The sequence below is a fragment of the Gekko japonicus genome, unplaced genomic scaffold (assembly GCF_001447785.1).
Source record: "Gekko japonicus isolate JY-2015 unplaced genomic scaffold, Gekko_japonicus_V1.1 scaffold1164, whole genome shotgun sequence".
Taxonomy (NCBI): domain Eukaryota; kingdom Metazoa; phylum Chordata; class Lepidosauria; order Squamata; family Gekkonidae; genus Gekko; species Gekko japonicus.
Window position 1 is genome coordinate 178,370 of NW_015160873.1, and position 23,145 is coordinate 201,514.

Genomic DNA, 23,145 nt, shown 5'->3' on the forward strand with positions numbered 1-23,145 from the left:
TGAGAGTTTAATCTATTGGGCAGGGATAATTTAATCTTGTGTATGTATTATATAGTGATACAGGAAAATGCAAGAAGATTGAGATAGATGCACCAAGGCTGACTCTTTTTCCACTTGACTTGTTAACATCCCTGGTGAAAATAGCTCAGTGCAGGGGTCCCCAACGTGGTGCCCATGGTGCCTGTGGATACTTTTCCTGGAGCCCACCATGTACTTTAGGAAGTGGGTAGGGCTGGGTGGGGCTTTTGCCCAGCAGGGCTTCTAACTGGGTGTGCAGATTGAAAGGCATCCCGTTAACCAGAGCTTCTGCCTGTAATGTTGAAGAGCTACTGTTACCCATCTTTGGCCTCCCCTACTGAAATTGCTGACTTTATGATCAGCCTAACTGAGCATAGCAACATGAACCTTGAATGCTGTTTCTAATATTGTTTTAAATTACTGTTTTAATTATTTTAACTATTGAAGTTGAGATTTTGTGACTTTGTAACCTGCCCTGTGGGGAGGGCGGGATAAAAATGGAAATGAATGAATAAATAAGATTATATATAACCTCACTCCCTAACATTTTGTTGTTGGCTCCGCCTCCTTGTGGCAGCCATTTTCTGGTTGTACCCCCCCCCCCCCCTTGCCCCCCCCCCCCCCATGTCAGAATCTCAGAGGTGCCCACAGGCTGAAAAAGGTTGGGGACCACTGTCTTAATGTATCTGGTGTATTCATTATTCCTTATGTACAGTTACTTATAGACATACTGTCATTTGGGATATATTTTCCAAAAGGACATTTGCATATTTATTTGTTCCTCAAGCAAAGAATTCCTGGGATTATTATCTCATTAACAATAAGTAAATATCATGCAGTGTTCACTGCCGTGTCCATTGTTCATGTTTTAAAAATACTTGTAAATTGATAGGCTCCGCCATGTTCAAGACAGCTACAAACAGATTTTTAAGCAAAAATGTAATCTGAGCTCAGAACTGTTTCTGAGGTTTCTTCTGGAAGAGCTTTTTCCCCCTCTGGAATTTTCTCTCGGATGAGGATCAACTGGAGGGGGAGGAAAGTTAGCCAGATCTGGAGCTGTGTCGCTCGGCACATCTGGAAGCAGTTTGTGTGGCTCTCTCACTCCACCAGGCAATGTCTGGATTCTGCACAGCTCCATAGTAGCAGAAAGGAAGGAAAACCTGCTCTAAGTAAACTGCAAGAGAATTTTAAAAGACATTTTCCTATCAAAGTATGCCTATAGGGAGTACGGAGGACTTCCAAGTCTCTCGTCTGCAGGATTTCAACAGAGATCTCACGAGAGATCCAGTTTTGGCATGATTTTTTTTTGTCCTCGACCATCCAGCAACGAAGTGCAACTGCCTTGCAGTTATTTTTCTGGAGAAAGAAATCCTGATTGCTGTACTGCATTTAAGAGGTAAGACACTGAATTCTGCAGGAACCCAGTCAGTTTCCATTTTCACTCCCGTTGCTGCACCCTCTCATTTTGTTCAGTTCAATTATGTCTGGATACATTCAGTATCCAGTAACAAACTTCCAAGAGTTTTAGGAAATGCTTCTACAGAGTACGACGCAGATATGATCTCATTTTCAAAAAATGAGACTCCAGCTTTGATCTTACAGAATTTTCATGTATTGAACCAAAAGTGGGTCCTTTGTGCTGGTTTGGATTCTAGAGTTTATGATCTGGTGCAAGTTACATGGGCGTGACTGTTATGAAGGAAAGCATATGGAACATTTCACATGGCAACTATGAGACCAAATGTGGTTTGGGGCCCTGGTGAATAGGAATAGAACTGTTTTATTTACTCGTAAAAAGATTGCTTTGAACTTCTGTGCTTTAAAATGGAGAATACATATGGACCACACTGGATAAAGAAGCTTCTAATATAGAGCCATTTCAACGATGTAAAGATTCTTTGTGTATGGAAAGTCCGAGAATAATATCTTTAAAGGCCGTATCTTTCCAAACTGATTTAGTAAATTAGGCTGCAATCCTTCCGACAACTACTTGGCAGGGCTACCAGTGTGGTGCACTGGTTAGCAGTGTTCCCTCTAAGCTGAGTTAGTGTGAGCTAGCTCACAGTTTTTTAGCCTCCGGCTCACACATTTTTGTCTTAGCTCAGGAAGGAAGGCTCCAGAGGAAACTAACTTATGCAGTAGCCAAATCGCTCTCTCACAACTTTAATGCCAGTAGCTTACAAAGTAGAATTTTGCTCACAAGACTCCACAGCTTAGAGGGAGCATTGATTCCCAACTAGGAGCTGTGAGACCCAGGATTGCCACAGAAGCTTGCTGGGTGACCTTGGACCAGGTACACACTCTCAACCTAACCACGGGGTTGTTGTAAGGACAAAATGGAGGAGAAGAGAAAGATGTAAGTAGGATTGTCAGGTCCCCCCTGGCCACCAGCAGGGAATTGGAGGTAGAGTTGTAAAATCCCGGCTGGGATCCAAAGCACCCATTTTCTCTGGGGAAACTGATACCTGTAGTCTCCAGGCTTTAGGGTTGCCAGGTTCTACCTTGCATCTATTGAGGGGCACCCGGGCCCTTCTTGGGATCTTCTGCCGTGCATGCAAAGTACAGGGGTGTGTGTGCAATAACATCACCTGGAAGTAATGTCATTGCAGTGCCACCATCGATGGTTGACACTCTAGTTTTTGGGGAAAAGTCTGTGGTTTTTTGCCTTCAAAACCATCGAGCTTGCCAAAGAACTAGAGCGTCCCCCCCCCCCGACATTGGCATTGTGACTTCTGGGTGACGTCATCATGATGGGGACGTCGCATGGTGATGTCCCTGTTTGGGGGTGGGGTTTCCCCTGCTGGTCAGCTGACTGGTGGCAGATTGGAGCCAGTTTGGTGTAGTGTTTAAGAGCGGCAGACTCTAATCTGGAGAACTGGGTTTGATTCTCCACTTCTCCACATGCAGCTGCTGGGTGACCTTGGGTCATTCAAAGTTCTCTCAGAGCTGTTCTCTCAAGAGCAGTTCTCTCAGAGCTTTATCAGCCCCACCTACCTCACAGAGTGTCTGTTGTGGGGAGAGGAAGGGAAGGTGATTGTTAACTTCTCTGAGACTCTGAGTGAAGGGTGTGGTATAAATCCAGTCTCCTCTTATTCTTCAAAAGTGGGGGAACACCCACCCCCCGGGACCTGGGGGCTGGTAACCCTACCAGGCTTGCAACCCTAGATGTAAGCCAGTTTGAGTCCCCGTTGGGGAGAGAAGCAGTATATAAATGAAATGAATAAATAAATTCTGATTAAACACACACAGGATTGCACTATATGCTTATTAACTGGTCCATTGCAATACTGATGAATCTATTTAACAAGAACATATGAGCAACTGTGGTGGATCAGACTGTTTAGTCCTGTTTCACACAGTAGCCAACCAAATGCCCCAACCAGGCCTATGGCAGCAACACAGAGGCCAAAACCTCTCACTGTTGTTTCCATTCAGCACTGGTATGCAGCGGGTTACTAACAGAACCTCAATGTTCAGAGGTTATTATTTCCTGCATAGAGGCTCTATTAGCACTTCACATATTATCACAGAAATATTGGCAACAACCCTGTAAAGTAGGCCAATATTATTACCTCCAGGTTGCAAATCAAGGGCTGAGAGAAAATAATTTACCTTAAGCCACTTTGGGGAGCAATCCTAAAATAATATACTCAAAAGTAAATCTCAGATTATTCTATGAGGTTTAGTCCCAGGAAGTGTCTTTAGGATTGCAGACTTTGTGGCTGGAATGAGATCTGAATAGATCACCTTCTGGATCACAGCTCAGTCTTATTGCTACACCAGCTAGAGTTGCCAACAACCCAGAGAAAAAATGTCCTGCCTCTTTAAACAGAGGTTTCAAGGGATGTTATTTTATTTCCATGCCATGAAAAGCTTCAGCTGCGCATTTCCCCACCTTAAGCCTTTGTTAAAAGAGCAAGGCATTTTTTTCTTCAGGTTGTTGGCACTCCTAGCACCAGCTCATATCCTGTCAGAAAATAGCAGCTTTCCAGAGGCATAGATCCTTTTCTCCCCCCTGTGAAGTCGCAATCAACATGGCAACCCTGTAGGGTTTTCATGTCAAGAGATGTTCAGAGGTTGCTTGCTATTGCCTGCCTCTGCACAGTCCACCTGGTATTTGTAGTTGTATCTTCTTATGGATTTCTAGTTTCTCATGGTATCTTCATTCATTAGCGGATTTATAGTTTGTATACAATCTGTATTCCTCTCAGTTGAGGATTTTGTAAACTGTACAGTAAACTGAACTGAACTGTTTCCCCTCGAAGTCAAAAGCAACATCTGATGTCACCATCTAGGTCTGTGAAACACCAAACAAAGATAAGGTATGCCTACTTCTGGTGGTGTTTTAACCTTCCCACCCCCGTCTCTCATTCTTGCAACAGGTTGCAACCACACAAAAGGGACACATGGCTGTACTACGAAAAAGTAAGAAATCTGCATGGCTAAAATGGTAATTTAAATAGGTCTCCTGTTTGTGTCTGACACCCACAGAAGATTCACTACCCCAAAACGGGACAGGCAGCTAAGTCTGTGGAGTACCTGGAGTCCCAGGCATAGACGGGTTTTAGAGTTTGACAAACAGGGCAACAGGCAATGCTGAGGAGCACACCGTGCTAATCCACCACGGGAAGCCACAGTGGGAGGTGAAAACAACTCAAAAGCAGAATAACAGGTAACCTGGAGTGTTGTGCCAGCACTGGTTTGAAGCCTACTCAGGGCCCCACCTCCTCGGAGATCAGCCCTCAATTAAAGGGGCAGCACTGTTTCTGAGATGCCTGCTCTGGCAAAGTTGCTCTGTGCCTTGTTTGGGATTATTGTCCTGTACTTCATCAGAGGAAATCTCTGTGTGTGGTTGCCTCAGTGGCTGCTCCCCAGAACGGCCCAAGCCAAGAGTGTTTTGCCTTCTCAAGGGTCTGGGTGTCTTTGGACTCTTCTGGTACAGAAATGCCTGTCTGGGTCCTTGACCATGATGACACTGGTTAACCATTTTTAGGGGTTGAACAAGGGAGTGGTATTGTATACTGTCACCATATTGTATACAGTGGGGTGGATTCGAGAGGAGCAGCGTGAGCAGAAGTGAGTGTTGCCTTTCTGCTTCTCCCGTGGAGCAGCCGCCTTCTAAGGTGCCTTGAGTTCCACAAGGGAGAAAGGTGGCTAACAATTTTTTTAACTAACTAAATAGATAAATGGTTGGTGGACCCTCAGAAACAGACGGCAAAAGGTGTGTGTGTCTGCAGTGGGAGGAGGAAGATCTCACTGTTTTTCTGCAGGCAAGACGTGTCTTCTGCCAGCTGAATCCTTAATTAGGATCTACCTCAGTGCTAATTATGAACACGCTGTCCTTTCTCTTTCAGTTAATCAGATTCTGCTGTTCCTACTTGTATTTACCATTTGTGTCATTCTTTACAACAAAGTTCACAAGATGCCATCTACCTTGCTAAAGAATGAACCAGGTATGAACCTATTGTTAGAATCTATTTTTATTTTGACATTACGAAGACTGACCCCTTCCCATTCATTTGTTGTTGTTGTTCAGTCGCACAGTCAAGTCTGACTCTCCGCGACCCCATGGACCAGATCACGCCAGGCCTTCCTGTCTTCCGCTGTCCTCTGACGTTTGCTCAATTTCATGTTCATTGCATCTATGACACTGTCTAACCATCTCATCCTTTGCCGTCCCCGTCTTCTTTGACCTTCAATCTTTCCCACCATCAGGGTCTTCTCCAGTGAGTGCTCCCTTCTCATTTGGTGGCCAAAGTATTGGAGCTTCAGTTTCATTATCTGGCCTTCCAGGGAACAGTCAGGGTTGATTTCTTTTAGGATTGACTGATTTGATCTTCTTGCAGTCCAAGGGACTCTCAAGAGTCTACTCCAGCACCATAGTTCAAAAGAATCTATTCTTCGGCACTCGGTCTTCCTTATAGTCCAACTCTCGCAGCCATACATGACTTCATTGCTTTGACCATGCAGACTTTTGTTGGCAGGGTGCCAACAAAAGTCCCATTCATAATACAAGATCAATTGGAATGTAGAGTCCAGAGCTGCTGGCATTCTGGAATACTCCCAAATGGCTTGCTGAGTTTCTCCAGCTTCTGCCCATTGCTATTGGCTCTGTACCCCTTCTCTGCTACTAGCTAGCCGACAGTATGCCTGTCCTAGCTGCCCTATTCCCTTATGACAGCTTACAGTACCTCTGCATGTAAACAAGCACATAAGCACAGGCCCAGTACCATAAGGAAATATGGCAGGCAAAACCAACATGGCAGCAGCCAGCAGGTATGTGGAACGAAAGCTCACATTGAAATAAATGTTGTTAGTCTTTAAGATTCCAGTGGACTTCTTGTTTTATGTCGACCAAGCAACAGACCTAGATGGTAGATTAGGAGAGAAATCCGACATTAATTCACTATGCCATTGACTTCCACCAAGACATTCCTCCCAGCCTCCCAGCCCCTTCAAATCTAGACTAGAACAGAACTACATCATTGTGTGTAGCAAAATAAAACAGTAGTCCAGGAGTGCTTAGAGGCAAACAACATTTATTCCAGCATAAGCGTTCATGAGTCAGAGCTCACTTCATCAGACACATGAACTATACATCCATACAGCAGATGAATTCAAGGCTACAAACAACAGAAAGAGTAATCAGTCTGTTCAGAGTGTGGGAGGACCACTCCCAACTGTTGATATATCAGCCAAGTAGGATTAACATAAAGTCAGATCTAGAAAAGTGGAGAATGAAACATGAGAAGCAGATCTAATTAGAAAACTGTATCATCTATAGATCTAATAGTGACATGTGGCTCCCATCTGCAGTTATCTAAATCTGCGCATCAGGGCCACACTGAAATGAAACAGTTTTTTCTACAAGCTTGGGGGACCCCCCCCCCAGGTTTGCAGAAAAATCTGAAGTCTTAAAAAAATACACTGGGGATTTAAACCCCCCCCCCCCAAATAACAGACCATTTCTAGTTACCATGTCGTCAAAACGTCTGTCACAGATCCCACTCTCTATATTCCTAATGATCGAATCATCCACTATCAGAAGACCACCTCCCCGCAGCCCCCCAGGGGTATCCTTGATACAGGAGGATATCGGTCCATTGCAAGAAAGGGGTCCCTTCTAAGGGATTGTATCCCTCCTCCTCAGACTGATGCCCTCCCCTCTAGACTCTCACTCTCCACAACAGCAGAAGAGCTCTCAGCACAGGTGTGGGACTGTTCTTGTAAGTCCCTGAGGGTCTCTTCCCCAAACCTCTGTCTCAGCCTCAGTTTCTTCAAGTCAGTAACTCTCTGGCCATGAGCTCCATGCAGTGAGCACACAGCCACAATTGCCACCTAGTAGGTAGACAATCGTACATGTGGCACTCTCGGCAAAACACTGGATAGCCCCTGCTTCCCTGCTGGCTTTCTACCTGCATAACTGGTTAACGGTTTAAAGGTATCTAGAATGATACAGGGTCCTCAGGCCTGATCTCCAGGCCGTTTGGCTTGCACCAAAGGCTTGCGCCTCTGCCTGGAAGGAGCCTTACAGTTCAGAGGCCCCGCCTCCCAGGAGCAACACCAGAGGGTGGGCCCTGCAATCAGCCCCAGGCAAACAGTCTTTGCTCAATGAGCAACAGACCAGACAAAAGACCCAAACAGATCCAGACAAAAACACCACTCCCCAGCAGGTTACAAGCTCGACCCAACCTAACCCCAGGACCTCTATCTCCGCCGGGTTTAGTTTCAACCAACTCAGTCTGAGCCAACCAGCCACAGCTTACAGTGCACGCTGAAGGTCATCTGGGTTGGAGTTCAACTGGCCACCTAGCATCAGATAGAGGTTGGTGTCATTTGCATATTGATGACACCCAAACCTCTGGGCTATCTGGGCAAGGTGGCACATGTAGATGTTAAACAACATCGGGGACAGCACTGCCCCCTGAGGCACCCCACACTCGAACTGGAGCCTCCGGGACAGCTGATCCCCTATCGCCACCCTTTGTTCCCAACCTTGAAGAAAAGAGGCAAGCCATTGAAGGGATAGCCCCTGAATCCCCACGTCAGCGAGGCGGTGGGCCAGCAACTGGTGGTCGACCGTATCAAATGCGGCCGACAGATCAAGCAACAACAGTGCCGCCACACCGCCTCAATCCAGATGCCTTCGGAAGTCATCAGTCAGGGCGACCAACGCCGTTTCTGTCCCATGACCTGGGCGAAAGCCAGACTGGAAAGGATCTAGGACTGAAGCATCCTCCAGAAAACCCTGTAGCTGTGTCGCCACTGCCCTCTCGATAAGTTTACCCAAATAGGGCAAATTGGACACCGGCCGATAGTTGGCCAATTCGGCCGGGTCCGGAGATGGCTTTTTCAAGAGTGGGCGGACCATCGCTTCCTTGAGTTCCCCAGGGAACCGCCCCTCCGCAAGGGACTTGTTGATAATCTCCCGCAGGGCACCTCGAAACCCCTCGTGGCCCGCTTTAATGAGCCAGGAGGGGCACGGATCAAGGTCGCACGTGGTTGGACCCACAGATTCGAGCAATCTGTCAACTTCATCCAGGCTGAGTCGGCCAAAACATTCTAAACCTGGAACCAAAGGCACGCATATCCAGAAGATGGCAAAAGAAAAACAAACCCACAGGATCTCCAACCAAACTAGCCTGGAGAAAAATTGCCTCCTGACCCCAAAGTGGTGATCAGCATTTCCCTGGGCATGTAAGAAAGGGCCACAAGAACTAAGCACTGATGCAGCCCTTTCTGCCCTCCTTTTTGTGATCTACCTAAGTTCACAGAATCAGCATTGCTGTCATCTAGCCTCTGTTTAAAAACCTCCAAAGGAAGAGAGCCCACCACCTCCCAAGGAAGCCTGTTCCACTGAGGAACTGCTCTAACTGTCAGGAAATTCTTCCTAATGTTTAGCAGAAAACTCTTTTGATTTAATTTCAACTCAATGGTTCTGGTCCAACCTTCTGGGACAACAGAAAATAACTCTGCTCCATCCTCTATGTGACAGCCCTTCAAGTACCTGAAGATGGTTATCATGTCACCTCTCAGTCATCTCCTCTCCAGGCTAAACATACTGAGCTCCTTCAACCTTTCCTCATAGGACTTGGTCTCCAGACCCCTCACCATCTTTGTTGCCCTCCTCTGGACACGTTCCAGCGTGCCTATATCCTTCTTAAATTGTGGTGCCCCAAACTGAACACAATGCACTAGGTGAGGTCTAACCAGAGCAAAGCGATACCATCACTTCACGTGATCTGGACACTATACTTCTGTTGATACAGTCCAAAATCGCATTTGCCTTTTTACCTACGGCATCACACTGCTGATTCATGTTCAGTGTATGGTCTACTAAGACCCCTAGATACGTTTTGCACATACTACTTTCCAAGACAAGTCTCCCTCATCCTATAATCATGCGTTTGATTTTTCCGACCTAAATGCAGAACTTTACATCTATCCCCATTAAAATTCATTTTATTTGTTTTAGCCCAGTTTTCCATCCTGTCTCCTGTCTCTGTCTTCTACCGTATTTGCTACCCCTCCCAAATCTAGTATTGTCTGCAGATTTAATAAGCACTCCCTCTAACTAATATGGCCGGCTTCCCATCTGGAACTGTGTGTAGTAACATGTGGCCCCATTTTTTTAAAAAAACAGTTGACTTGGAGAGCCCTGAGGAAATGGAAGAAGACATTCCTGTGGTGATATGCGCTGCGGTGGGAAGAATGGGAGCAGCATTCGCAGCAGTCAGCAGCATTTACAGCAACTCCGGTTCTAACATCTTGTTCTATATCGTGGGCCTAAAGAACAGCATCCTACATATCAGGTGGAATGATTTAAAGAAGCGATTTCAGTCCCTGCTTGTCTGCCTGTTTAGAGGAAGGCTTAGAGGAGAGCTACACAATAGGGGGGCCAGTCCAGTGTTCCCTCTAAGCTGAGTTAGTGTGAGCTAGCTCACAATTTCTTAGCCTCCAGCTCACACATTTTCCTTTTGGCTCAGGAAGGATGGCTCCAGAGCAAACTCATTTATGCAGCAGCCAAATGGCTCACTCACAAGTTTAATGCCAGTAGCTCACAGAGTAGAACGTTTGCTCACAAGACTCCACAGCTTAGAGGGAACATTGGTGGCCACCCTCCAAGTGGGACCTGGAGGTCCTCCAGAATTACAACTGATCTCCAGACTGCAGAGATCAGTTCCCCTGGAGAAAATGGCTGCTCTGGAGGGTGGACTCTCTGGCATTGGACCCCACAAAGCTCTCTTCCCTCCCCTCTTCAAACCCCAGCTTCCTTCAGCTTCCACCCCCAAGATCTCCAGGTGTTTCCTCACCCAGAGTTGGGATCCCTGTACCAACACAACTTTCCTCAATATATGTCTGCTAGTTACTATTAATATTGGGGGGGGGGGGTTAATTGCAAAAATTAACAGTTAAGGAGGGAGGTTTTAACCTTTTCTCTGCCTGTTCCCTGCATCTGGGCTTCTTCTGTTTCAGAGGAAAAGATGTTTTTAAAAAAGGCATAGAGGCATTTGCGGGGAAAATGTCTTTCTTTAAAATATTTATGATACTCTCTGATGTTAAAAAACAAACACTTGAGGCAGTTTTCAACCGACATGATATTAAAAATATAATACAGAATCAGTTCAAAATCCTAATAGACTAATAAACACTCAAGAAGAAGAAGAGTTGGTTTTATACCCAGCTCTTCACTACCTGAAGGAGTCTTGGAGCGGCTTACTATCACCTTCCCTTCCTCTCCCCACAACAGACACCCTGTGAGGCAGGTGGGGGTGAGAGAGTTCTGAGAGAGCTGCAACTGGCCCAGGGTCATCCAGCTGTGGCTTCATGTGGAGGAGTGGGGAATGAAACCTGGTTCTCCAGATTACAGTCCTGCCGCTCTTAACCAGGGCTATTTTTGGGCAGAAACGCACAGGAACGGAGTTCCAGTTTTTAAATTCTCCCCGCAGTATTCATGGTTTTAGAAACAGTTGCAATGTCTTCCTTTTTCTTTTTTTTTAAAAATAGTCTTTACTTGTAAGGCAGACTCTCCAAACCATGGACCATCTATATATTTCTTTTCCTCAGATGGAATGACTAGAACTCTACTCAGTATGCTCAACATTGCTCCTGAACTAGAGATCATGCACGGCCTGCAGCCTGAACATGCTGTACTTGTGATACCAATGATACCAGAGAAGATTAAAGATGTAATTTCTGTAATGCTCAAATAATTTATTGTCAGTGAATCACACAAACTACTGGTTACACAATGCCCCTCTTTGCAAACCTCAGTTCCAAAGCAAAAAAACTCAGTATCTCTGACCAGAAAGCAAAGTAGGTATATCCACCAAGCCTGAGTCTCCCCCGCCCTGCACCCCAGAGAAAGTTGCAGAATGGGACAATGGCTACCCTCATCTCAGTCCATTGTCTCTCCTTAGACGGTTACTCAGATCTGGTTTCACAATGACAAGCCATGACCAACGCTCCCTCTAAGCTATGGAGTCCTGTGAGCAAAAATTCTACTTTGTGAGCTGCTGGCACTAAAGTTGTGAGTGAGCAATTGCTGTCGGGCATGGCCTAATATGCTAATGAGTTTCTTGTGTTGGGTGTGGCCTATTATGCTAATGAGTTCCTGCTGGGCTTTTTCTACAAAAAGAGCCCTGCTCTTAACCACCAAGCTGGTGGTTCAGTACCCTAAACTACAGACCAAGACTGCAGGATGAAGTCCAGCATTTAAAAATTACAGTTAAAGTACCACCAGGAGCAATAAAATATCCTGGGGGTATTGCCCAGAGCAACTTAGAAGTTGGTGGGCATTGGAAGGGATAAACACACCATGCACACTTGCCTATTTTACCCTGCAAATATCTACCCCCTGTATTGACAGTATGAAGCAAATGTGGGTTTGGATCCCTGCCTTTGCTTTATATAGGCTGCGGTCACACGGAGCATTAGCCACGCTAAAGCAACGGAAGACAGGCGGAGTTTCCGGGCGCGATCTCACCGGCACATCTGGGAAGCGTAGCATTTCCGTGGCTCAACCGAGGCTTCCCGCCGAAAACACGCAGCAAAAAACTAGTACCTAGGAGGTACTAGTTTCCGGAAACTGCGGGGCAAGGGCAGGCGTCTGATCGCGTTTCCGGAGGCATCCGGCGCCCGCCCATGTCCCCTTGCAAACAAGGTTTTTTTCCCCCCAAGTCTCCGTGGATGCGCACAAGCACCCAACGGAGCATGCGCAGTCGTGGTGTACACACACAAAAAAACAACCAGTTTGCCGCACCGCACGCTTCTGTTTTGCACACGGGATTGTCCTGTGATCGGCACCTCTCCCTTCCCATGGAACCTCCATGGTACCTCCACGGGAGGTCTGATCACGTAACCGCGTGTTAGTTTGCCCCGGGGCAAACTGCCACGCTCCCCCCCCACAGTTTCCTGCCCGTGTGACCGGGCCCATAGTATAGTTCTACCATAACAAACTTTCAATGAATTCAGCTGTAGAAAAGAGCCAGAGTCCAGTAAAGACTAACAAAATCTGAGGCAGCAGGGTATGAGCTTTCATGAGTCAGACTCACGAAAGCTCATCCCCTGCCACATATTTTGTTAGTCTTTAAGGCGCGACTGGACTCTGGCTCCTTTATACTGTTACAAACAGACTAACAGGCTACCCATCTTGAATGAGTTCAGCTGTGGATCCTGTGACTGCAGAAAGCCTTGCTTCTTGCCAATAGTTCACCTACTAGACTGGGCAAAGGAGAACAAACTGTAGGATCCATTGTGCAGAAGCATTCTCAGTATTTATTTGTAAGCTGTTTGTGAGTGACTTAGAAGATATTAATATTAAATTAATTTAATGTTGTGACCATTCACAGCATTACATAAACATCAGATACAGACACGCACCAGAACATACCATGAGTAAATAACATTAAGACATATCAAAATACAAATACAAACTATAAATCCTATCCAATCGCTATTTAAAATATATCCAGTACTCAACGCAGCTTAAAACGTAGGGCTACAGTTTAAACACAAACCCTATTGAGAAGAAGATATAAAGTTCTTTTTAATTGTAATTGACAAGAACATAAAAGTAGCCATAAGAGGAAGTGCATCTGCCAATAAAAATTTAATGCCCTCATCATCAGAGCCTGAAAAGTTAATAATGAACTGACTCAACTATTTATTTCTTAATATTCCACATAGAATATCTCCTATATTAATTAGTTCCTTGTGTTGCCATAGGCATAATTGTTGGATGGGCAAGAGTGATATGAGGGAATGACCTTTTAGTTTAGAACACCAGAGCTGATGGCTACTTGTGGTTTCATCTGTAGTCAAGAGAAAAAGCAATTTCTGGTCTTCCACATATTAGGGTGCGAAAATTTAATGTAAAAAATAATCCAGTCTTCACTATTCTGAGGGGCAAACTGAGTGAGAGGCAGAACAATCAAACAAATGCTTCATCCACAGGGCCAGTTTGGATTCTACCTGGAATGTCTTGGAAAGGTTTACAGATTATTCCTATCAATTTCTCCATTATTCTTTATTACACATGAACACACATGAAGCTGCCTTATACCGAATCAGGCCATCGGTCCGTCAAAGACAGTGTTTTCTACTTAGACTGGCAACAGCTCTCCAGGGTCTTAGGCTGAGGTCTTTCACATCACCTATGCCTTGTCCTTTTAATTGGAGATGCCAGGGATTGAACCTGGGACCTTCTGCATACCAAGCAGAGGCTCTTCCACTGAACCACAGCCACTGTAGGAGGAGTGGCAAGGGATACCAGCTATTTTATCATCACTGTATACCTGGGCTGTTACATGATGCTTTTGTTTTATATTGTGACTTTCTTTTGTGTCCTGCCTTGAAGACCTTGCTTTTGAGAGGCAAGTATATATATATTGTGTGTGTGTACTGAACAACATAATAATTGCTTGACATGTTCTCTGGCATGCCTCTGTTTCTTTTGCATCTCAGAAAATGGATTGAAAATTCCAAACTGAAAGATATAAAGTTTAAAATTGTGGAATTTAACCCCATGGTGCTAAAAGGGAAAATCCGACCAGATGCAGCCCGTCCTGAGTTACTTCAACCTGTGAGTACATAGCCAACAGAAAAAAAAGTGAAAAACCGCTTCCTTTGCAAGATACATGTGTCCTTCTGCATAGCAGGCATCCCTTGTGTTTGTCCTGGAAAAAAATCACAAACCACACTAATCTCTACAACAAACCTACCAAAAGCTAGAGATGGGTGAACCCTTGTTTTGTTCAAGGAGCTGAAGAAAAGAGATCATAAAGATAGGATACAGCTTTCACTGATCCCTGCCCCGAACCTAACAACTGCCTAGAGATTTTAGTGATCATGAGCAGTGTTCCCTCTAAACTGAGATAGTGTGAGCTAGCTCACAGTATTTTAGCTTCCAGCTCACCCATTTTTGTCTTAGCTCAGGAAGGATGGCTCCAGAGCAAACAAATTCATGCAGTAGCCAAATTGCTCACTCACAACTTTAATGCCAGTAGCTCAAAAAGTAGAATTTGTGCTCACAAGACTTTACAGCTTAGAGGGACCATTGATCATGAGTGTGTGCAAAATACTTTTCTTCTACCATTGAATGGCCTTAGATATAGGGACAGGGGGAACCTGGCTTCCAGGAAAGTTTGAATCCATTCCAAGCACTTTGTTTCCATAATTGAAACTCTAACATAAAAGGCATCCAGGGTGTGTATCATTAGAAATATTTTCCTGGTAACTTTATTGCCTGATATTCAACTGGACATTCCTACAATGCGTCATTTAATTTTTCTGGATGTCTTCTGCTTTATAGATGTTGTTGAAATCCCTCCCTTTTTTATTCAACAGCTGAACTTTGTTCGATTTTACCTTCCTCTACTTATCCATGAACATGAGAAAGTGATATATCTTGATGACGATGTAATTGTCCAAGGTAAGGGGCTTCTCCCCCCCCCCCATTGTCTGAAAGAGTGTAAACCCTAAAATCTATACACTACATAGTTTAAAAAAATTATTAGCTAAAATGTATCTGAAATTAATATTAATATAGATCATTTGTTACTTATTCTCTAACAAAAAAATTCTGATAGTGCTAGTTTGGTACATTCTTGGTGTTTGTTGCATATGATCAGCGCAGAATTAAAAATTATAAACATATGTATAAGGTGTCCAGTTTTGTGTCAGCAGCAGTACAATTAAAAAACACAAGTCTTTGTTAATGTCTTGTAAATAGAAGTAGGAATAAAGTTGCCATTAGAAACTCATGGCATAGATTGCCATTAGTGGACACAGGCTGTTGGAAAGTATGGAATCGTGGTTGAAGGATGGGCAGATAATCTCTGAGAAACATGATATATTAGATTTTCCTCAAACAAGGCCTATATCATCATGACTGTAGGTAGAGTTAGGAAGGCACTTTCCCGTTTATCTGGATTCTGAGGCCCTTCCAGGAGACGTATAACTTGACTTGCATGTCTGAACCAAGTGGGTTGTTTCAGTAAGTTTCTTTCAAATCCCCAGAACTTCTTGTACAAGGCTTCGCTCTTGATATCTACTTGTGGCACTGTCATGATCTCTGTCACCTTGTGGGGCAAGACTAGCCACTATCTTGCCCTTCCTTTTTACTGTGGCTGCCACTCCCTTGGGTAAAATCCAGCCTTCCTCTCTATGTCGTGGGGTGCCTGAGGCCAACCCCACAGGAGCGTATCACTGTAGTATGCCAAGGAGTCAAAGGCAGGTGGGTAGGGATTTGCGCAGACTCTCTCTTAAACAACTTTAGTTCTACAAGGCACAAACTCAGGGTACTACGAGGACAGATTTAGGTGCACTGAGGAAAACAAAAGGACAGTTACTAACTAGGTACTTAAAATCCATGGTCTATCTAGTCTTTGTTAGTTACGGGACGCCCCCATCCCTGGTGCATCTGCAACCCTCTTTAGCATCATTTCTCTCTTGTCATCCTTCATGGCAAAACCCAGGAGATACAGCTCTCCTCACACACTCCAAATTCCAGTGTACCCCAGGCAAAGGAGCAGCTTCCCTTTTCAGACCCACCCACGTGTCCTCCACGGCCTTCAGACAATCCGGGTGCCAGATCTTGGGGCTCAAGCCCACCAAGGCTGGACTTTCCAAACAAGAGGTGTTAATACATCAGAGGGCTAGCATATTTCCCTCTTAGTTGGGACAGCATGCTCTCTACCTGGGACGAGCACCTTCGTCCCTTCTTCCCAGCCACAGAGACACCAAGGTCCCTTTTCTATCACCCGGTCACAGTCTCTCTTTCCCTGCTGCCTCTGAGTCCATCACAGGCACACTGCAGGATAAGGATCAAATACAATGGATAAAAAGCACATTTCTAGTTTTTAAATAAGCACACTGCATTCCTTCCTGTGAGAAGGAGAAATGCCTCTTCTACAGTGGTGCTAGTCTACAACTTGTTTTGTAAGTATGTGCATTTTTTTTTAAAAAAAATCTAGGGTAAAATCTTTGGGTACAGTGAAAAGTGCAGACCAGTGAGGCTCTTGAACAATGCTGGCTTCCATTTTTTTAAAAGGTGACATTCAAGAACTGTATGACACAAAGCTAGCCCCTGGGCACGCTGCAGCTTTTTCAGATGACTGTGATCTGCCTTCGACTCATGAAATGGTCAGAAGTGTAGGAATGCAGGTAAGAAATCTCTGCAACATAAAAATGTATTCCTAGGGTATTATCCTGCTTAATTCTTCTGGTGTTTGAGTGTTTTTACAGACAGTATCATTAGGGAATAAGGCAGTATTGGAACTTACATAGGTCTTCTGATGCTCATTATGTGATCCAAACTGAAAGAAAATGAAGGAATCCAAGTATAGGCATAGTAATGCATTCAGGATTGAAAAGGGAGGGACTTGGGGAAAAAGTAGGCCAGGAAGTGTCTCTTGGCTTGTAGAATTAATTGCTGTTATTAATTTTCCTTCATGGATTTGTAAGACAGCAGAGGCCCAAGTGACTGATCATGAAATTTCACTGCTTATAATGCTGAAGACAGTGTTGTGCAGTGGCTAGAGAGTCAGGTGACAACGATGAGATCTAGGTTCAAATCCCCACTGTGATAGAGCTCATTGGGTGACACTGGGCCAGTCACTCTTTCAGTCCAACCTACCTCACAGGGTTGCTGTAAAGATAAAATGGGAGGAGAGGATCAAGTATGCCCAAAGAGCTCCTTGGAGGATAGATAGGATGAAAATTGAACAAATAGAGCGACTGATTCTAGGGGCCAAAAGACAATCCCTGACCTACTTGCTCCCCCCCCCCCCCCCCCCGGAATACATTCCTGTGCAAGCGCACATGTTTTTTCTTTCAGTCTAACACGGGATCGATGGCTGTGACTAGGCCAAGCTACTAACAAACCAATGAAATGGCTGGGTGTGTGTATAGTTATTTTGCACTTCATTTTTTCCCCTTTTGTTTAGAACACCTATATGGGATTCCTAGACTACCGGAAGCAAACAATTCGTGATCTTGGCATTAGCCCCAGCACCTGCTCCTTTAACCCTGGTGTCTTTGTTGCGAACATGACGGAGTGGAAGCACCAACGAATTACAAAGCAGTTAGAGAAATGGATGCAAAAAAATGCTGAGTATGTACAAAGTGCTCTCTCCCCCCTGCAGGACTCTAAAGTTCATACCGTTGATATTATTTGATTGAGATGCAGACTTCTAAGGAATTTATCATGGAAGAACACCAGGATAGGGAGGCCATAGGTCCTTAATAATTTTGTTTTAACAGAATGTGAATTAAAAGGGCCAAGTGGCTATTTGACTTTTCCCACGTGTCGTTTCCCCTGTTTATATCCCACTGGGAAAAATCCATGGGATACAAGCAGTTTCATAAAAGGAACTTGGGGCAACAATTTCCAGCCCCAAAAAGTGCAAAGGGAAAAGAGTGAAATCTCTGCCACTGCCAATCTCTTCCTTTGAATTACAGTTCCTGCAGTTGTGTCATTAAAAAAAAAAGTTGGAAAAATAATAATACACTTATGTTGACATGAAATTCTGCACTCAGATTATTTTTGGCATACTTCCCTTGGCACTTTACATTGCTTTGCTGTACTTGCAGAGTCTCCACTACTTAAATACCACATGAGCATACACAGGACAAACACTCTTTTGGGAGGCTTTCTCATTTGTTGGCTCAGTCATCATACCCCACTGGGCACTTGAACAAAAAACTGAGTACATACGGTGGGATGATGTCATCTAGCAGAGGTTTAAATTGGCTGGTCCTCCAACCACATCCCAGTTTCAGCCCTAGTAATGTTCTAGCACCCTAACCTCCTCATCAGATCTTGGCTGCTAAGCAGGATTGGCCCCGGTTAGTCCTTGGGGTGGGAGACTGCCAAGGCAGTCCAGGGTGCCTCTGCAGAGGCAGGTGATGGCAAACCACCTCTGATCATCTCTCGCCTTGGGAACCCCACGGGGTCACCATAAGTTGGCTGTGACTTGACAGCACTTTCCACCACCACCCATGTGGTAGCTAGTCAATTTTTTGGGGTGCTACTCTGATCCTTTCTGCCTGCCCCCTTCTTTTACATGAGTGGAAGTGTGCTATGCTTTGTAGGTTACCATGCAGGAAAGTACTAGACTATTTCCCCCCTTAAAAAAACCACAAAACAGATTTTCTTTTTAAAATCTTTTCAGAGAAAACCTTTACAGCAGCACTCTTGCAGGAGGTGTGGCCACTTCCCCGATGCTCATTGTCTTCCATGGAAAATATTCACCCATTACTCCTCTATGGCACATTCGCCACCTAGGTAAGTTTTAGACTAAAAAAGCAAAAGGTCCTCGAGCAGCCTCAGAATGATCTTATTATACCTGCACACTGAAGGTTTCCCACCTACAAGAAATGGCGCTTGCCTCCCAGTTATATGCTAAATCAGAAGCTTACAACCTTGGTGAATTAAAACTAATGTGCAACATTGGAGAGCTGAGAAAGAACATATAATTTTTTTTTAACCTTGTATTCTAGGATTTAGTCATTTTATATCAGAATGTGGACTATTACAAAATTTGTATCTGGATTCAGCAGTGAAAACCTGAGCCACTTTGATAACACAAAGGTAGATGTTCAGAGTCACAAGTTATCCCTCTTCAGGCCACAGTAAATTTCCCAAATATGTGAGCCCCAGCCAGACAAAGTCATGCTTAAATCCTACTGACATCACGGGAACAAGCCACATTAGTTTCCATGAGATTTAAGTCTGACTAGCTTTCATGAGATTGGAGCCTTGGAATTTTTCTTTTGGATTTCCTACACAGGTTTTCCAAAAATCTCAATCTATTTTGTGTAAAACAAGCATTTAAATTTCAGAAATGTACTTAAGTTTATTTGTTTTTCATGATGAGCGATAAAAATCAAAATTGCAAATCCCTTAGTATTATTTGAAAAAAATCATGGGCTATACTCCAGCTATAGGGATTTAAGGCTTTACATCTATGACTGAAAGAAGGGCTGGTTTACATGTGCAGGGACGTCAGATGGGAATGAGGTGGTAGAATGGACAACAACCCTTCAGTCTGCACACAGAAGACTTGTTTTGAATGCTTCACCACATTAAGAATACCTAGCAAATATAAAATCAACATAACAGGGAAAGGGCTTAAACCCAGCTTCTTACTATGCTATATATTTTTTTAATTTACAAATTTACAATTTAAGCATTTGATGACAATGAAAAATGTCATCACCCAATTGGAAGTGGACCTGCATGTGTACATCAGACCTAAGTTTCACAAAAACTAAGGAATATTTCTTTAAAAACAGTATCATGGTTGCATTCCCTGTCAACCTTGGTTGGAGGAATAAGCATGTTTTTAAGATTGGCTGGATCATGCCTATGCTGACTTTTCCCCAAGGTTTTCCAGTAAGAGGTGTAATACAACTCTGTTTTTTGACACACCCAGGCTGGAGTCCTGATGCTAGGTACTCTGAACAGTTTCTTCATGAAGCAAAGTTACTTCACTGGAATGGAAGATACAAGCCTTGGGACTACCCTAGTATTCACACTGACCTTTGGGAAAAGTGGTTTGTCCCTGATCCTTCAGGGACATTTAAACTGATTCGTCCTAATAGCTGATGGTGTCGTTTACATTTATGGCATCGGAGTCATTTTTTCCAGCACACACAAGGTACACAATTTTACAAAGTATTTGGTGACATGATTTACCTCCTTCATTGTACAGTTGTTTGAGGCTGAAGTTGACTTATGCAGCCACCATAAAGTGAGGCTGAAGTAATGTGTCAAGATGAAACTTAGCCAGGTGTGCATTGGAGCTATGATGAAGTGTGCACAGAAGCTCCAGTATCATCATGCTACTGAGACTTCAACTCCTACGGGAAATGCTTTTATGAAATCAGGAACTCCTTTTCAGCATTAATACTGTAAATATTAGATTTCTTGCTGAGAAACCACCTGTAACACTTCTGAATAAAAACGCTTGTGTTCTATAGCCTTTCTGTAGTCAATATTAAACTAGAATTAAAACTAAACATCAGTTGTTTTATTTATTTCAATTAATTTATCACTGCTTCTTTTCAACACAAAGCAATTCAGCATTAAGACTTTTTAAAAATGCCATAATTAAGCACCAGAAGATACCATGATACATTGCATTCTTGTTTGCAAGGAATTGGCAGATCAGACGTGGTCAAATTCTATTTAAAGCACCATGTTTGAGAATTTATACACATTCACATTTAACCTGTTATTCTGTAATTATTCCCAAGTGATAGAATAGATCCTTCTTTCAAAACAAGATATTTTCTTTCATCATCATGATAGCTACACTGAGCTATCCACCAGCAATGTTTAACAGTTTTGTTAAATATAAAATTGTTCCAGATCCCTGATGCAAGGCACTTTGAGCACTTGCAAGAAAGAGTCCTTGTAAACAATGATACATATAAAATAAGTGAACATTTTTTGTAGATTGTTGACTGTACAATGAACAATTTTCACACAGAATAACCAACATGATCAGAACCAGAATATACACCTCAATCTTAATTTAAAACAATGGGTTGGATCCAAAGATGTCCTTCCCCCTTAGGTTTAAAGAGCATATTTCCATTAGGGGATGGGTGTTACCATCAAAGGCAGTGTAGTTCTTCCACTAGCAAAATATGTAGCCAGCTGCCCAATTTGCCCCATATTAGAGCAAAAGGCAGCAGCAGCTACCTCAAACCCCATGGCACTCAACTGAGATGACACCTCCCACCAAGATCCCATGGAAGCTCTGTCTGTCTAGCTCACTGGTCTAGCAAGGCTGAGCTGACCCTACTTTCCATCCTCAGCAACCAGGAGCAGAAAGTTAACAAGCAGCCATAGACAAGACACAGAAAGCACAGGCACAAGGGCTCCCCCATTCTGCCTGGGTAGTGAGCAGATGCCCAGCTAAGGGGAAGTAGGCAAGAGTTGCCAGTATGAGCTGGCAGCTTCCCCTGAACCTCTTGCCACCCTACTGGCTGCGACAAGGCACCCTGCTAAAGACAGGGAGTCCAACTCCAGCTTGTATCTGTTGGCACAAGAGTCTTGTGACAAGACTCCTCAATGATTCTCTGTCTACTGCTAATAGTACTTTGGATCCAACCTGTGTTCTAGGATTTTAAGCCACATGATTGTGTGTGTGTGTGGGGGGGGAGCCATAAACATGCTTAGCTCTTAAACAGCAGATCAGAACACATTTTGAAAAGGTTTAAGCTGCTACGAGACTATGGATTTACTTTAAATTGATCCACTCAAGCCCTCATTGCTAATACTAATACACACAAGTACATAAAAATCCAGCAGTTTACGGTGCAGTTAAATAATTCAGATCGCTATGTACACATGATGGAGAGACAATTTCTTGTGCATAATTCAAGTATCCAAAGCACTTAATTATAAGATTATCAAAACTACTATTTGATCCTCTTATTGCTTTTACTTCAAGTCATCTCTTCCCTGCTGTGACAAAGAAAGAAAAAAGTGGACAAAGAAGCAAATTACTAATTCAGCACAGGCTGAACAAATAGATTTAAAATTTCAGGAAAGACAGTAGGCATGATTCACATGCCATGTGGACAGAGTGCCTGCAGCTGATTCTAACACAGTTAATGGAGCCCTTTTTCTCTCCACCTGCCAAGCCCAGACAATTTAAAGGGATATTTGAAGGAATGTGTGGGGGGGCCCCGTCCCTATCAAGCCTTCCCTCATCATGCTTTTCAAGTAAGTCAAAGAGAAAAGAGGACTAGATGGGAATATGAGAGAGATGCATAAATCTTCCATTCTCCCAGTGTCCTGTTGCAGATACTTGCACTTATATACAGATGAAAAAGGTGGTGGTGGGGAGACCCACAGGAGAAGCTTTGAGTCTACACCCAGGTTCTGGGCCTGCAGATCAAGAGGGTTGTGCCCAAAGTATTTAAGGAAAGCTTCATTAGTAGGTAAGTAATGTCAGTTCCTGATGTTCTGCTTTGTAGATGCCTAAGGCTTGAATGTCCTATCATCAATATTTTGCTCAGTGAATGCTAGAAAGGAAACAGTGGCCACATGTTGGAAACCTGCAGAAAGAATAAGATTGTTTCTTCTCAAGGTGGCTCGCTATTCAACCTGGAAAATCCCTGAAACACAGACTCCTTCCATTCCAGAAGACACACTGTAGGTCGCCCTTCTAACAGCTGAACTAAAGCTGAACATTCAGAGAACAAGAGGAAGGGAAGGAACAGAATATGGTTGCTGTAGGGTCCCCTGCCTGAGATGGAGGTGGAGATGAAAGCAGGCATTCAGAAGCACAGGTACTCTCCCCGATCTCATGGACACTAAAGGTTTAAGAGTTCATGCATACAGGATTATTGTTCAGTGACCGCAGTATCAAATGGCTTGCATGTATGAAAGCCCCACTGCAGACAATACTTTCCTTACAGCTTTCTAAAGATGTCCAGGAAAAAAAGAATGGGGGGGGGGGGGGGGGCACTTTGTCAAAATCGACCCTCCCCTACCTTTGAGGATCATTGTGAAAGTACTTCAAGTACTCATTTAAAAAAAATATAACAATCCTTAGCAGATGACTTATCCATGTGATCTGAACAGAAAGCACATGAAATCTTCTTCAT

At 43.9% G+C, this 23,145-nt stretch overlaps 1 protein-coding gene across 1 annotated transcript; it reads left to right on the forward strand.

Moving 5' to 3' along the window:
* The first annotated feature begins 1,134 nt into the window (after positions 1-1,134).
* On the forward strand, positions 1,135-20,497 carry GLT8D2 (glycosyltransferase 8 domain containing 2). The gene is made up of 10 exons (XM_015422642.1): positions 1,135-1,414; positions 4,401-4,443; positions 5,373-5,471; positions 9,662-9,830; positions 13,984-14,101; positions 14,866-14,950; positions 16,571-16,683; positions 17,466-17,632; positions 18,693-18,805; positions 19,956-20,497. Exons 2-10 carry the CDS (start codon positions 4,425-4,427, stop codon positions 20,126-20,128), a joined length of 1,056 nt encoding a protein of 351 aa, XP_015278128.1. The 5' UTR covers positions 1,135-1,414; positions 4,401-4,424; the 3' UTR covers positions 20,129-20,497.
* The last annotated feature ends 2,648 nt before the right edge of the window (positions 20,498-23,145 follow it).